The following is a 16,808-nucleotide window of genomic DNA, read 5'->3' as shown; positions in this document are numbered from 1 at the left end:
CCCCCATGTTGCCTATTTATGATCAACATTTAAATTGCTAATATTTTCATCTCTCCTTTTGTAATTGTTCAAACATACATTTCATTTTAAAAAGATCACATTAATATTACAGTTTAAAATGAGCCACTTCAGGTTTCTAGACACATATGCAAAACTGGAGTGAATATATAACTCTGTAGAAACTTGAGAAAGATCTTTAAGGTTTTTTTGTCTTGTTTGTTTGATTAATTTTTGCATGTTATTCAGGATCTTATTATGTACACCTGAGTGTCCTGGAACTTATTGCAAAGAGCAGTCTACCATCCAGCTGTATGAAATACACGAGCCTCTTTCCTGAGTTATTTTGGAATTAAAGTCATCAGAAAATATACCCAGCCTGCCCATTCTTATAAGAATCAGGCATTGTTTATACTATTTCTCTCATTTGGGCTCAATACTGTTGACCTGTTTATTCTCTCTCTCTCTCTCTCTCTCTCTCTCTCTCTCTCTCTCTCTCTCTCTTTATCTGTTACTTGACGTTTCACTTGCACTTGCAAGGCTATATCCTACTAAAATGATACAGAAATTAGAGAGGTGAACCTCACTATTGAGTTTACTCCTAGAAAGAGTTGATGAGTACATTACAACTTGTGTGTGAGAAAATAAGTAGAAGACACACCAGAATACATTGAAAATGTTGTAAATGAAGGATACATTTCCAGTATTCTAAGTATCATGCTTTCTGTTGTACATGTGCGTGGATATTTTAGACAGCATTGACCTACAATGATGTGCATGTGAATTTCACTCGAGAAGAGTGGGCTTTGCTGGATCCTTCCCAGAGGAATCTCTACAAAGATGTAATGCTGGAGACCTACAGGAACCTCACTGCTATAGGTAGGACAGTGAAATTTCTTTACTTTTTTAAAATATGGGGAAAACTCTTTATTCATTATTGAAGTGCTGCTGTAATTTCTCTTGAGGATGAGGAAGAATGAGGTGAATGGTTCTTTGATTGACCATAGAGCACGACTTAAATTTTGTCTTATTTCCAATAATAAATCATACATTTTCTGTTACTGTATTTTAGGCTACAATTGGGAAAGTCATAATATAGAAGAGCATTGTCAAAGTTCTAGAAGACATGCAAGGTAATTTTCATTGTAAGCTGATATGAATATGGTTCTGAGAAAATGTTAATATGTTCTGGAAGTTTGAAAGAGAAGGGAGAGTGTAAATGAACTGTTTTAAGTGTATTTATTGATGAGATGACTAACTTGTTACTAAACCATGTACCTCCATGTTAGTATTTGATGTGTGTTTGCAAGGCACTCTAAGAAAGAATGCAAAGAAATCATACTTACGCAAGATCAATGTTTAAATTATTTACTCATTAGCGCTATGAGGTAAAACTGCAATTTGTTTAATCTCCTACAACTAAGATATTGCCAAATGTATTCACAGTAAATAGGTGATGAAAGTATATCCAAAACATTATACTAATCAACTCGTCCATAGTAAAATGGGGTTACTCATATACTTGTAGTAATATGCCTAAGTTTTGTGAGAAGGGCAGTTTTTTAGAGTCAAGAATGTTGTGGAAAAACCATGATCTCTATAGCACATGTCTGTGATGAACAAAACTCAAATGTGTGAATGTATCATGAAATCATGTCATTTGTTATTATTCTTTTAATAGTTATATCATCATGTATCACATTGCGTTCAAGTCATTTTAATATATGTATATTGAAAGAAACAATGTACCACCCAGAACAACTAAAAGGTATAGTAGTCCCCATTGTGAATAGATGTTTAAAATTTTCTACCTAGTATCCTTTATATGGGCTATTCAGAGCTGCCAAAAGTACAAATTATAACAGAGCCTTTTTAATAGTTTCAGCTTAGGCAATTTAACTGAGCAGATTCTGAACCCTTTTTATCCCTATCACAAATAAACCTAGCACAGTGTCCCAGTGCATGGCCAACTCTACCTCTTTGCTCATGTTCATGTCCGTCTATAACCTCACTGGCCGGCTGGTGAACCGCCTGTCATTTGCTTTCTTCTTCCCAGCAACCCTCTCTCACTCAGAAGTTCTGTCCTCCATTTTGTGCCCCGCTACCAGTTGTTATCTCTTTCTTGTTTCCAATAGATAAGGAAGGACAAATGTTTACAAAATGTAGGACAGGTGATTGGCCATAGAACTAACAATACTATGATTTTTTCAGTACTTAGCTGATTGCTTGCTCATCATTCAGCATTGCCATATACTGTCACATTTTCACACAATATACACCAACATCAATTAGCTAGCTATTCACCAAAATTAGAAATTCTCACAAAAATCACATTAAAAAATATAAGTTTTAGGAATATACAAATTATTCTTTTTCTCACAGTTATCTTTACATATTTAGTTTGGCGCACATATAGGGAAAGTTATTAATGTAGTCACTGTGTTAAAGTTCTGAGGTATTGCAGTTTTCTACAAATATGTGGTAAAAATTGTATAGAAGAAAGTATATGATAAATGTGAGCCAGGTAACAAATATTTTTACCATCACAGGTACTTTCAAATATGCAAAACAACCCTTAGAGAAGGAGAACACCATGAATATAAAAATAAAGATGAAAACTCAAAATGTAATTCTTCTTTACCTTTAATTCAAATTGCAAAATTAAGGCATGTGGCAAAAACGTCCATTAGTGTAATGAATGTGGTAAAGCTGTCATATATGCCAATTATATTTGCAGGTATGGAAACAATCATAGTGGAGACAAACTCCCTGAAGATACTCAATATGAAGTCTTTGCACATCACAGTAGTCCCCACACATGTAAAAGTATGCATACTGGTGCAGATTACTACAAATGTAGCCAATATGGTAATGTCTTTGCACATAAAAGTCATATCTTAAGACATAAAAGGATACATATAGGAGAGAAACCTCATGACTGTAACCGATGTGGTAAAGCCTATGCATATAACAGTGATCTCCTAAGACATAAAGGAACTCACACTGGAGAAAAACATTATGAATGCAATCAATGTGGTAAAGCCTTTGTATGTAACAGTAGTCTCCTAGTACATAAAAGAACTCACACTGGAGAGAAACCTTATGAATGTAAGCAATGTGGTAAAGCCTTTGTATGTAACAGTCATCTAAGACATAAAAGAACTCACACTGGAGAGAAACCTTATGAATGTAACCAATGTGGAAAAACCTTTGCAGATAACAGTAGTCTCCAAAAACATAAAAGAACTCACACTGGAGAGAAACCTTATGAATGTAAACAATGTGGTAAAGCCTTTGTATGTAACAGTCATCTCCTAAGACATAAAAGAACTCACACTGGAGAGAAACCTTATTAATGTAACCAATGTGGTAAAGCCTTTGCAGATAACAGTAGTCTCCAAAAACATAAAAGAACTCACACTGGAGAGAAACCTTATGAATGTAACGAATGTGGTAAAGCCTTTATATGTACCAGTCAACTCCTAATACATAAAAGATCTCACACTGAAGAGAAACCTTATGAATGTAACCAATGTGGTAAATCCTTTGCACAGAAGAGTCATCTCCTAATACATAAAAGAACTCACACTGGAGAGAAACCTTATGAATGTAACCAATGTGGTAAAGCCTTTGCACATAACAGGAGTCTCGTAGTACATAAAAGAACTCACACTGGAGAGAGACCTTATGAATGTAACCAATGTAGTAAAACCTTTGCAGATAACAGTGTTCTCCTAAGACATAAAAATCTTTGGTGCAGAAAAGTCTTATGAATATAACTAATGTCATGAAGTCTTTTCATGTAACACTTATCTTGAACAAGAACATTTATTGTAGTGAAACCCTCTGAATATAACCAATTTGTCAAAAGCTTTGCATGCCATAATAATCTTCATGTACGTAGAAGAAACACAATGGTTAGGAACTTTATCAATGTAAGCAATGTGATAAACATTTTGACATAATAGTAATCTAAGACATAAGGAACACATACTATAGAAAAACCCTATGAATGTAACTAAGGTGGTTACATTGCATGTAACAGTAGTCTCCTAATACAAAAAAGAACTCACACTGCAGAGAACTCTTCTGGATGTAATCAATGTGTTAGTTAAAGCCTTTGCATGTAACAGTCATCTCCTAATACAAAAAAGACCTCATCCTTGAGAGAAACCTTAATAATGTAATCTATATGGTAAAGCCTTTTCACATAACAGTCATCTCCTAATAAAAATTTGCTCTTCACAATCATCTTCAACGTCATGAAAGAACAAAAGAGTATGAGTGTATTTACATGGTGAAGCTACTCCACGTTTGTATAATCTTCGTCATCATGAAAGAATTCATACAGAGAGAAAATTTATGAATGTGTTAAAATGGGAAACCTTTACACATATCTATATTCTACATCATCATAAAAGTTTCAAAATGGAGAGAAAAATCTGAGAATATAATCAATATGGTAAGCCTTTTGTGTTCTTTTGTCCACTGAATCCAATACAACTCAAACATGTCAATACAGATGAAAAAAAATATTGTCATCCAGTTTGATTAGGGACACATAATGTTGAACTGTGATGCCTACCCATCCAATGAGCCAGAAAATTACAGAGGTCCTGAGCTTGAAAATCGTCAACCTATTTACCGTTTTACAGCTGCATGATTTCCATCAGTCATGGTTTAGGGATATGGGATTTGTTTACATCATTGAGGAAGTCACCTGATGCAAAATGTAGGTTTTACAGTCAAAACAATCATATCCATTTGTTCTTTTGTGGTTAGGAAAAGGTATTATGTTTTAGGAAAGAGAATCTGTGGTTTTGGTCAATCGTTATGTTAGGGGACCAGAAATCATGGTATGGAACAGTCATGTTTTGGGCAACAAATGTTAAGTAATTAAAGCCGGTCAGCTACTGGGAAGTCTACAGCTTTCCTAGGAACTATGAACTTAAACTAATGTTCACCTTATAAATCAATGAAGGCTGGTAACTAAAAGGAAATACTTAGGACAAATTGCTTTTGCATCTTCCCACATACAATTTGCTTTTACGTTTTGTATATCAAAGTCATCTTCAAATATACAAATGAACAGATAGTAGATAGAAACTTTACACATGTATTCAATGTGATAGAGGTTTTTCTTAATACAGTTATCTCCAAATACATAAAAGAACACACACCGCAGTGAAACCCTCTGAACAAGCAATGTGGTAAATCCTTTTCACGGGGTTGTCTTTGAAATCATGAGAAAAAGTCATGCTGCAGAGAAACCCCATGAATGTAGTCAGTATGGTAAAGTTTTCTGCTTCATAGTACCATTATATAAGAATAAAAGCTTTAGTGTGTTGGCTATGTTCCAAAGCCTTTGCATATCACAGTAGTCTTTGAGAACCTAAAAGAACTCATTCGGAAGAACATCTATTAGAATAAAAAATTTTTTAAGATCTTTGACCCACCAGCTTGCATTCAATTACACGAGATTATTTTTGAGGAAAATTCTAACAAGTGTCAACAGTGTATGCATGCATTTATGACATCCATCCTTATTTTGTTTCCAATTGAAATCTCATAAGGACCAAAGATGAATGTAAACAATAAGATAATCCTTTTTTATTTCACAGTTCACTTCAATTACATGAAATAAATTATCCAGTTGTAAAATCTATGTGTGCATATTATTGCATTTTCTGTGACCATACACAATATCCAAGTCAACTTGCAAATGTTTTTACTTTGCCTTATGACCTGAGAGGTTATGGGATCACTATAAATCGGACACGACAAGTGTCATAGCGGCAGCTAAAGTAGGAAGCTTGGAGCTTACAAACACCACCTGCAGCATGAAGCAGAGAATGGGGACTACAGATGGTATGCAACTGAAAACTATGGAGCCCACCCCAAGTAACATACTTTCTCCAGCAGGGATACATTTTTTAAACATTCCCAAATGATACCACCGACTGAAAAGGATTCATTTCTCTGATTTCTAAACCTACATGTTTGATTTCTTTTGCATGAAGGAATTCATGATGAAGATATTTGTAGATAAGCCTGTAGATATCTCAACACCTGAATTCAGTAGTGAATGCTTATACAAGTAAACATTCATGAGTAAACATATATTTAAGAATTTGTTTTAATTTCCCTTATGTGATAACAGTTTTTCTTTGTGTGTTTATGTGCCTGTCCATTCTAGTTTCCAAGTAGACTAGACCCACTGATTTTCTCATACCAAGAATTATAGAAAGTTGTCCAAATCCTGAACTAGGTCCTGGGAATGAACTTGTCTTAACTGCAAATCCATGTATCTAGTACTGTAAATATTTTAAATCTTAATATATCATCTTGATGGCAGGAAGTAGAAAAATATTCATAGAAGAGAGAAATGTTATTTATGCAAAAGTGTTTATTACTTTGGACATAATAAATGTATTCATTTCCAAGAAAAGAAAATATTTTGAATCTGTTTTTATCAGAGCCACAGAGGAAGTAATTATTTATCATGTTCACTTCATTATAATGGAGGAGATCCCCAATTGTGGTTGTGGTCTGAATTTTGAAACATTAGAGTAGGTATTGAATTGGCTGTGTGTGTAGCAAATCCATTCACAGAAGTTTATTATGTTGTTCTGATATTCCTTCTGTGGTGGCTGTTCATGTTCTAATGCATTTCCACTTGGTTATAGGTATTTTTCTGCTGCAATGCATAGAATGGAATCCACATCCTCTATGTGGCCCATTGCTTATTTATATCAGAAAGTGTGAAATCATAGTTTTCAAGGAAGGGTCTATGAGAACTTGTACTTTTTTTATGTTTTCACAAATTCATTTAAGATGTTTGTTTTTAAGCCTTTCTTGGATATAAATAATTAATTGATGCTTAATAGTATGTGTACGTATGTATGTATATATTGTTTGAAGTTTCATGCTTCTACATGTTCCCATATTTACTATATGGCACATCATCTTGAAGTATTGCCTTCTTAGAGATTTATCTAGAAGTGATAGTTAATGTAACAGCAACAAGATTTATTTCAAAAAGACATGTTATGTGTGTGATGGACTATTCATTCTTAGGCTATGACAGATATATGAAGAGTGTGGGGTCTATATTCGTCATGGTTCTATGACCTTCAAGGTATGTTGTCTCTCTTGCATACCACAAACACTCCCCACTAAGCTCATTGAGACTCATAAACCTTACTTGAAAAATTTCATCAGTACAATATTGTCTTCTATTCTGATTATGAATATATTGTCATCTGAGGATGGGAAAAAATGAAATTATTCGAATAATAAATGCTACTTGCAAATGAAAATTATACACTCCTGTCTTGTTTTGGAATGTGTTAGTTCTTTCTTAGGAGTAAAGACTTATTCTTAAGAATTTCTCAAAACTGCAAGTGAAGGTCAAAAAATTGTCCCAGTGGGTAAATTTAGTTATTGCTAAGCCTGATGATTTGTGCTCAATCCCTGAGTAGTCCATATCACTGCTAGAGCTTTTTCTAATGTTTCCATAGTTGGGCTGCTGTGTATGCAAATTCACACACTAGCAGATACGCAAATATATTTTCACGCTAAATAAGGGCCAGTGTAGTCACGGGCCAAAAGACTCTTTGTGTTCCATGTGAAGAACTTATATATGAGATGTAGATAATAAATAGCAATAAGTTGTACTCTCACTAGTACATATACACAATAACATGTATGTATACACAAACACACTCCAGAATTTTTTAATTTATTTTTATTTTTATTCATTACAGTTTATTCACTTTGTATCCCTGCTATAGACCCCTCCTCATCTCCTTCCAATCCTACCCTCCCTCTTCTCCTATGCCCCTCCCCCAGTCCACTGATATGGGAGGTTCTTCTCTCCTTCCATCTGATCAAAGAGCCAGGCCCTGAGTTCATGTCAGAGACAGTCCTTGTTCCCATTACTAGGGTACCCTCTTAGACACTAAGCTGCAATGGGCTAAATCCTTCAGGTACTACATTATCTCCATTTGTGGTCCTTGTTTAGATTATGAATCTCCAAAAATCCCTGTGCCCAGATTTTTTCATTCTATTTCTCTCCTTGTGGCGCTCCTGTCCTCTCCAGGTCTTTCTATCTCCCCCTTCTTTCATTAGATTACCTGTACTCTGCTCAAAGGTTAGTTATGATTCTCAGCATATGTTTTGATACCCTTCTGGATAGTCTTTCAGAGGCCCTCTGTGGTAGGTTCCTGTACAGCTCCCTGCTTTCTCTGTCTTCTGATGTCCATCCCCTTTGCCTTTCTGAATGAAGATTGAGCATCTTACCCAGGGTCCTCCTTCTTGATTAGCTTCTTTAGCTGTACAGATTTTAGTATGATTATCCTATATTATATGTCTAATATCCAGTTATAAATGATGAAATTAACAAAGCAATGCAGCCACTTATAGATGACAGAAATTATTTGTAGAATTTGAAGACTTATTGTTGTTCATTAAAAGGAAAATATTTCCTCTGTATGTCTTATTTTATCCTTTAATTTATTGATTCAAAGATAAACCACTTAAAAATCATAGCTTGGCTCAGAAGTGCATCCCTGTCATCCTAAACCTAGGATTCAGTGGCAGGCTGATCTCTGAGACTGAGGCTAGATTGTTCCACAGAGTGTGTTCTCTGTTTGTTTGTTTTTGAGACACAATTTTCTTGTGTAACTTTGGCTGTTCTGGACTCACTTTGTAGACCCAGCCATCCTCAAAATCACATAAATCTGTCTCTTCCTCCTTGAGTGCTGGGATTACAGGTGTGTGCCACCATGCCCAGCTCCATGGACACTTCTAAAACAGGCATGGCTATGTAGGAATATGATGTATCAAAATGATTTCAAAATGCAAACTATCAAGTTATAGATTTTTTTTCCTGAGGGATAGTGTACACAGGGATGTTACAAGTTTTCTGAAATTGGGCTCTCTGTCCTTTCTGTAAGTGAGAACTGTAGTATTGTAATATCCCACTCATAGATCAGACATTATTACCAGATGGCATTGCTCTCTGAGCAATCTACTTTCATGGCCTCATTTACTTTATTTTCAGCTAAGAACTGTGGTCAAAAATAAATATTCCAGATGCATTTCTGTCCATAATTTTAAAAAAAATTACATCTATTTCTGCATGACTTTGAGCCAAGAGTGCCTTTTTATCTCATTTTTACATTATTATAACATTCAGAATAGGACTTAATTTAGAATGTCTCTGAGTAGACAAACCCATATTTGAAATTATCCATATGCCCTAAGGTAAATTCCGGTGCTTGCTTTGTTGAAGAAAACCATTGCTTTCGAAAGGACTCTTATGCTCTTCTTGCCTGTGTCAGGAAAATCTCTTTCTCAGGTCTTGTGTCTTCACTGATGTAACAAAACACGAAAAACACAGGCTTTAAGAGCAACTGTGCAATCAATAAATGGGACCTCATGGAACTGAAAAGCTTCTGCAAAGCAAAGAACCCTGTCTACAGATTGAGAAAGGATGTCCACTAACCCTATATCTGACAGAGGGTTAATATCCAGAATATATAGAGAACTCAAGTTAAACAGCAAAAAATCAAGTAATCCAATTTAAAAAAAGGGGGTACAGAGTTAAACAGAGAATTCTCAGTAGAGGACTATTGGATGGCAGAGAAACACTTAAAGAAATGCTCAATATCCTTAGTCATCAGGGAAATGCAAATCAAAACATCCCTGAGATCTCACCTTACACCCATCAGAATAGCTAAGATCTAAAGCTTAAGTGACAGTACATACTGAAAAGGATGTTGAGGAAGAGGAGCACTCCACTCCTGGTGGAAAAATAAACTTGTAAAATCACTTTCGAAATCAACCTGGCACTTTCTCAGACAATTAGGAATAGCACTTCCTCAAGATTCAGCTATACCACTCCTAAGCATATACCTAAAAGATGCTTAAGTATACAACAAGGACATTTGCTCAACCATGTTTGTAGCAGCTTTATTTGTAATAGTCAGAAGTTGGAAACAACCCAGATGCCCCTCAACTGAGGAATGGATACAGAAATTGTGGTACATATACATAATGGAATATTACTCAGCAATAAAAAAAAAACAAATCATGAAATTTGCAGGTAAATGGTAGAAACTGGAAAAGATCATCCTGAGTGAGGTATGTCTTTCCAAAAGCAGAAGGACACACAGGTGTATCTTTCCAGAAGCAGAAGGACACACAGGGTATCTACTCACTCATTTGGATATTAGACATATAATATAGGATAAACATGCAAAATATGTGCCCCTAAAGAAACTAATCAAGAAAGAGGATCTCGCTAATTTGCTCAATCCCCATTCAGAAAGGCAAAGAGGATGGACATCAGAAGAGGGAGAAAACAGGGAACAGGACAGGAGCCTACCACAGAGGGCCTCTGAAAGACTTTACCCTGCAGGGTAACAAAGGAAATGCTGAGACTTTTAGCCAAACTTTGGGCAGAGTTCAGGGAATCTTATGAAAGAAGTGGGAAATAGTAAGACATGGAGAGAACAGGAGCTCCACAAGGAGAGCAACAGAACCAAAAAATCTGGGCACAGATTTTCTGAGACTGATGCTCCAACCAAGGACCATTCCTGGAGATAATATAGAGCTACTGCACTGATGCAGCCCATAGCAGTTCAGTGTCCAAGTGGGTTCCATAGTAATGGGAACGAGGACTATCTCTTATCACCTGCTCTCTGATCACCTCCCCATGAGGGGGGAGGAACCTTACCAGGCCACAGAGGCAGACAATGCAGCCACTCCTGATGAGACCTGATAGACTAGGATCAGAAGGAAGGGGAGGAAGACCTCCCCTATCAGTGGACTTGGGGAGAGGCATGGGTGGATAAGGGAAAGGGAGGGTGGGATTAGGATGGGAAGAGGGAGGATGCTATAGGGGGATACAAACTGTATCCCACTGAATAAACTGTAATTAATAAAAATAATTTTAAAAAATAGGATCTTTTACTGTCATGCTAAACCATGAAATTTCTTCTGTAAATCACTGAAAATAAGAACCTGTGAAATTGATAAAGTTCAATTTATGCAGCAGAATATAATAGAATCTTCTGGATTTAAAAATTGAAATGATTTGTATGAAATTTAATGTTTTTTAAATCAAAGATGAATCAAATAAATACTGGAAACATGGTGACACATCTTCAACACCAGCACTTTGCATGCAAAGGAAAGCAGATATCCAGGAGCTTAGTCCACACTGCTCTATGCTCTACTTGTGAGGCTTCAAGCCCAAAAAATGAAACAGAGAAATTTTTTATAGTAATAGTGTAAAACATAATTTTCAAACATGAGATAAAAATAACTTCCAGTTCAAAAAGACATCAGTAAAATTAAATGAAGAATTTTGAGCCATCATACTCTCATAATATACCTGATTAAGAGATATGGAAAGGTGTGGCAGTGGTTTCAGTCATTGTATTTAATTTACTAGCATAGATCAACTTTAGTTTTTAACTAAAATTTAAGTGACTTCCTTCTTGAATGGGTTTTGTGCCTGATGTCAAGACAGGAGTTCTTACCAGGTCTTAACAAAATGATGTAGCACTTGGGGGCAAAGATCAAACAAAGCATAGCTGCACTGGAAGCCAAGATAGAAAAGACTTCCATAGCCACCTTGACCTTCCCCTTTGTGTTGTAGTAGACAGGGAGGAAAGTGACCCACACACAGAAGAACACATGCATGCTGAATCACAGGAACTTGGCTTCATTGAATGTGTCAGGCAAATTTCTGGAAAAGAAGGCCATGGTGTAGCTCCCAAGTGCCAAGGAGCAGAGGTATCCCAGGACACAGTGGAAGGCAGCTGCTGAACCTTTGCTGCACACAATGATTATATGGCCATGTTCAGCATGAGCATCATGATCAATGAAGAGTGGAGAGGTAAACACCCAGATTCCACAGAGAACATGTTGGATCATTGTACAGATGTGAATGATGAAGTTAGGGGCCCTTGATACCATTAACCACCTCACCAATCTAGCTGAAACAGTCACCTTGAATGCAATAACCACTGTGATAGCTTTAGCCAACACTGTGGGGAGAGCCACAGTGAACAAAATTACAAATGCTATCTGCTGCAAGATGCAGGTGGCTGTGTTGGGCTGGCCAATGAAGAGCAAGGGACTGAGGAAGCAGATGATAAGCTGAGAGTCCTATTATTGTCCTTGACAATGGGTGTGTCTTTGTGATTAACAAAGACAATAATAACCACTGCTGTGAGTGCAGAGAAGCACAGTGCTGTGGTGGTGAGAGCCATCCCCAAAGGGTCTTCATAGGATAAAAAGGTCACAGGTTTCTGGAGGCAGTGGTTCTTCTCTGAGCTTGCATAGTGACTTTCTGGGCACATCACATACTGGACCATATCTGTTGATAAGTGAAAGGAACTGTGAATGACTCCTCAGGTGTACCCTTTCCAGCTAAGTTATTCCTCAGCCCCAGGTCATTAAAATGCTTCCTGACTCACCTTCCTTTGTTGTTTCAGAAACAAATGTTAAGCAGTCTGTGAATCATTTCAAATCTATACAGCCATTTTTGCATAAGGTAACAAAAATAAAATAATCCCAAAGATTTTTCTTTGTATTTCTATGTTTAGCCTGAATTTGTGTCTCTGTTGCATCTATTTTATATGTCATAAATTTCCAGAAAATATTGCGTAGTCCTAATTTCATTCAGACATCATTTTATAAAATAATCACTAATTTCTGGGTATATATTTTGTCCAATATGTACAATAATCTTTGAAATTAATTTCTTATGTAGTATTCTAAGACTTGGAACCCATAGTTATTTATTTCCATAAAATCTCTAGGGTACACAAATTGGTTCATATTAATGAAAACCATTACATCCTTGTTGCTTAAATCCTTCACTAGTAATACATTGTTACTTTTAGCTCTAGCATTATTATTAACCTATAGGTAGAAAATTTTTGAAATATTTCCAGGTATTCAATAAGGTTTTGAATACTCTGCTCCTAATATTTGTGACTTTTGTCTCGAATTAAAAAAAACATAACCTAGACCCACCTTTGCAGAAATGAAGCACATAGACTGCTCAGTTTCTATGTGGGTACCCTAATATGGGGAACTGGGACTCTCTCTGACATGAAGCCAGTGGCCAACTACTCCTGGTGGGTGCAGCCATTCCAGGCCACAGAGGAAAATAATGCAGCCAGTCCTGATGAGATGTGATAGTCTACAGTCAGAAGCAACAGGAAGAGGACCTCCTCTATCAGTGAATTAGAAGAGGGACATGGGAGAAGATGAGGGAGCGTGCGTTTGGGAGGTTATGGTGGAGGTGGCTACAGCTGGGATACAAAGTGAATTAACTGTGATTAATAATAAATAAATAATTTTTTTAAAAAGAAAAAGAATATATATCAAAATACAATAAATCAACAAATATACAACCTTGATTCGTAATGAAATTATTCTATTACCTTAAACTTTTTTGTGTGTATTTCAAAATAAAAACTATCACCTCATCAAATTTCCTCTGTTTTACATTTGGAATTAAACATCAAGTTTATTGTCAGGAGAATCAAATTTCTATTTTTATATATTCTTTTTTTCTTTAGTGATCATGGAAATCTAATAATGTTTTTTCTCAAGATTCACCAGGTTCTTTGCAAATATATTTTAGCTATTAGCTTAGTATTTTTATAAGATTTCTGACTATGAGGATGAGTGTGTCTTTGACTCTTACTTCCTCTTGGAACACTTTAAATTTCTAATTAAGAAACAAGTCTTTTTCTTTAATTTTTTATTTAATTTTATTTTTTCTTATCAGTTACATTTTATTAACTCTGTATCCCAGCCATGTCCCACTTCCTCATTCCCTCCCAGTCCCTCCCTCCCTCCCTCATCTCCACCGTGCCCCTTTCCAAATCCACTGATAGAGGGGGATCTCCTCCCCATTCATCGATCCTGTTTTATCAGGTATCTTCAGGACTGGCTTCGAAGCCCTCCTCTGTGGCCTAACAGGACTGCTCCTCCCTTGGGGGGTGGGGAGGTCAAAGAGCCAGTCATTGAGTTCCTGTTAGAAATAGTCCTTGTTCCCCTCACTTTGGGAAACCAATTGGTTACTGAGCTACCAAGGCTACATCTGAGCAGAGGTTTTAGGTTATATCCATACATGGTCCTTGGTTGAATGTCAGTCTCAGAAAAGACCTTGTGCCCAGATATATTTGGTCCTTGTGGAGCTCCTATCCTTTCCCCATAATACTAACTCCCCTTCTTTCATATAATTCCCTGTACTCTGCCGAAGGTTTGGTCATGAGTTTTTGTATCTGCTTTGAAAACACTGCTAGTTAGAGATTTTCAGATGCGCTCAGTAGACCCCTGTCATACATTCAATGCACATCCCATCTGTTTTTCTAAATGAGGATTGATCATCTTACCCCATGACCGTTGTCTTGATTACCTTTTTTAGGTGTATAGATTTCATTATGTTTATCATATCTTATAGGTCTATATAAGTGAGTATATACCGTGTTTGTCTTTCTCCTTCTGGTATATTTCACTCAGAATGATCTTTTCTAGATCCCACCATTTGCCTGCAAATTTCATGATTTCCTCCTTTTTGATTGCTGAGTAGTATTCCATTGTGTAAAAATACCACAATTTCTGTACCCATTCCTCCGTTGATGGACATCTGGGTTGTTTCCAGGTTCTGGCTATTACAAATAAAGCTGCTATAAACATGGTTGAGCAAGTATCCCTTTTGGGTACTTGAGCAAAGTTTGGGTATATACCTAGCAGTGGTATAGCTGGGTCTTGAGGAAGCACTATTCCAATTCATTTTATGCAGTAACAGAAATGGCTGCAAATGTTTGCATATATGTCAACTGAGGGAACCACAAACTGATGGAGTCCTATGAAAGAGTGGAGGCTCTCTAAAATGTAGAAATATATGTATACATATATATATATACATACATATGTATACATATAGATATAGATATACATATGTGTATATAGATATACATATGTGTATATCTATATCTATATCTATATCTATATCTATATCTATATCTATATCTATATATATATAGTATCTATCTATAGTATCTTTGGTATTTATCATTCCCTGACATATCCTACAGTAGAATTTCTAGACCATCCATAGTAATTCTTATATGTAATTATTTTGTAATCATTGAAATAAATATTAAAACTGCTTGCTCTATAAACTCCATGGAATCTACCAGAGTCACCCTCACAAATTCTTCCATTAATGCCAGAGACAAAGCCTGCCTGAGCATACCATATTCTATACACAGTCATGTCCTTAAATGGAATGTCAGGATATCAACCAAGTAACAAAGATTTGAACTACCATTTTTCCTGTGTTCAGTGGGGTCTGCCAAGGGACCCTTGCAGGATCATCATCACAGATAAGAAAGACTTCAGTCTTTCAACAGATGGGAGAAGATGCAGATTTCCACAGGGAAACATGAGGCACAACTGTAGTGTCCTGTGTCAAGGGGGAGGGAGGAAGAACTTAAGGAAGCAGAAGTGTCAAAGATACTAGGAGAACACTGCCCACACATCAAGTTATTAGAACTTATGGAGGCTCTCAGAGTTCAGCGAGCCTATAAGGTTCTCACCTAGGAATTCTGCATATATTTTATTATTGTGTAGATTGGTGTTTCTGTGAGAATTTTAGTAGTGAGTGCTGAGGATGTTTCTGATTTTTTTCATCTAAAATTGTGAAAAATTTTCTCCTACTGGGTTTCCTTTTCCAGCCTTGATATTATGGTATGTGCTTTGTTTTATTGGAGCTTCTTATATCATGTTTGATGATGCCATTAAGAGACCTGATCTTTTCTGAGTTGAGGCACAGTGTTCAGTGATCAGGGAGTGTGAGGAGGTGATTGGGAAAAATTCAGAAGTGGGAAGTGGAGGAAGATTGCTATCAGGATGCAATATATGAGAGAATGATTAAAGTAATTATTTTATGCTATTGTACTTTATAAATAAGTTTGCTCTGGTGTAGGGTTTGACCTTCCACTGAGTATGCTGTTTTAAAGATTTTGTTCCATGTCTCCTGTGTCAGGTGGACCAATGAAATACATGATAGGGAGAGCAAAACAGAATAGCATAGGAAAACACAGAGTTTGTAAAATAGCAAAAAAGTAAACTATTCTCAATAAGGATATAACTGATAATCTGATACTCCTCTTCTCAGTCTTATTTTCCTCTCTAAATACTTCCTATCTTTATAGTTTTAAACCTTTGGCTTCCTGAGTTGTGTTGTTGGATCCCATTCCCTTAACTGGGCTGTATTGTCTGACCTCAGAGGCAGAGGATGTGTCTGGTCCTCTGGAGACTTAAAATGTCAGGGTTGGTGATTCCCATGGGGGAACTTCCCCTGCTGTGAGGAGGAGAGGGGAAAATTGGGGAAAGGGTGTATGAGGGGAGAGAATAATTATAGGGCTTCCATCAGAATGTAAAATGAATCAATATATACATTAATGGAGAAAAACTTTAGCTAATGTATAAAATGTATTTCAAGATTTCTATGACTATTTTGTATACTTTTTATATCTCAGGGATTGTAAATTCTTAGGTTTGGTTTCAACAACTGTACACTCTTCAAAAATATCAGATTAAAGGTTGTAAGAAAAATGGTTAACAGACAAAGTATCTACAGCATGCTTATGTGTAACTTTCATTCAACTCTTGTTTAGAGAAACATCTGTCAAAGCATAGCGTATATGTTACTTGGATACAATTACTGTTTCTGGAAAATGGAACTTAGAAACATCAAACATCTGACCATG

The 16,808-nt window shown here is 36.2% G+C and overlaps 1 protein-coding gene across 1 annotated transcript; it reads left to right on the top strand.

The window, feature by feature from the left end:
- Window positions 1-758: 758 nt before the first annotated feature.
- LOC132651182 (zinc finger protein 431-like) lies at window positions 759-3,194 on the top strand (the record flags this gene model as incomplete). The annotated part of the gene is made up of 3 exons (XM_060376442.1): window positions 759-876; window positions 1,070-1,130; window positions 3,149-3,194. Coding segments are annotated over 3 exons (225 nt in total), but the record flags the coding sequence as incomplete, so codon positions are not given.
- Window positions 3,195-16,808: the final 13,614 nt, after the last annotated feature.

Source organism: Meriones unguiculatus (assembly GCF_030254825.1).
Source record: "Meriones unguiculatus strain TT.TT164.6M chromosome 13 unlocalized genomic scaffold, Bangor_MerUng_6.1 Chr13_unordered_Scaffold_40, whole genome shotgun sequence".
NCBI classification, from domain to species: Eukaryota; Metazoa; Chordata; class Mammalia; order Rodentia; family Muridae; genus Meriones; species Meriones unguiculatus.
This window is presented reverse-complemented; position numbering and strand designations above follow the sequence as displayed.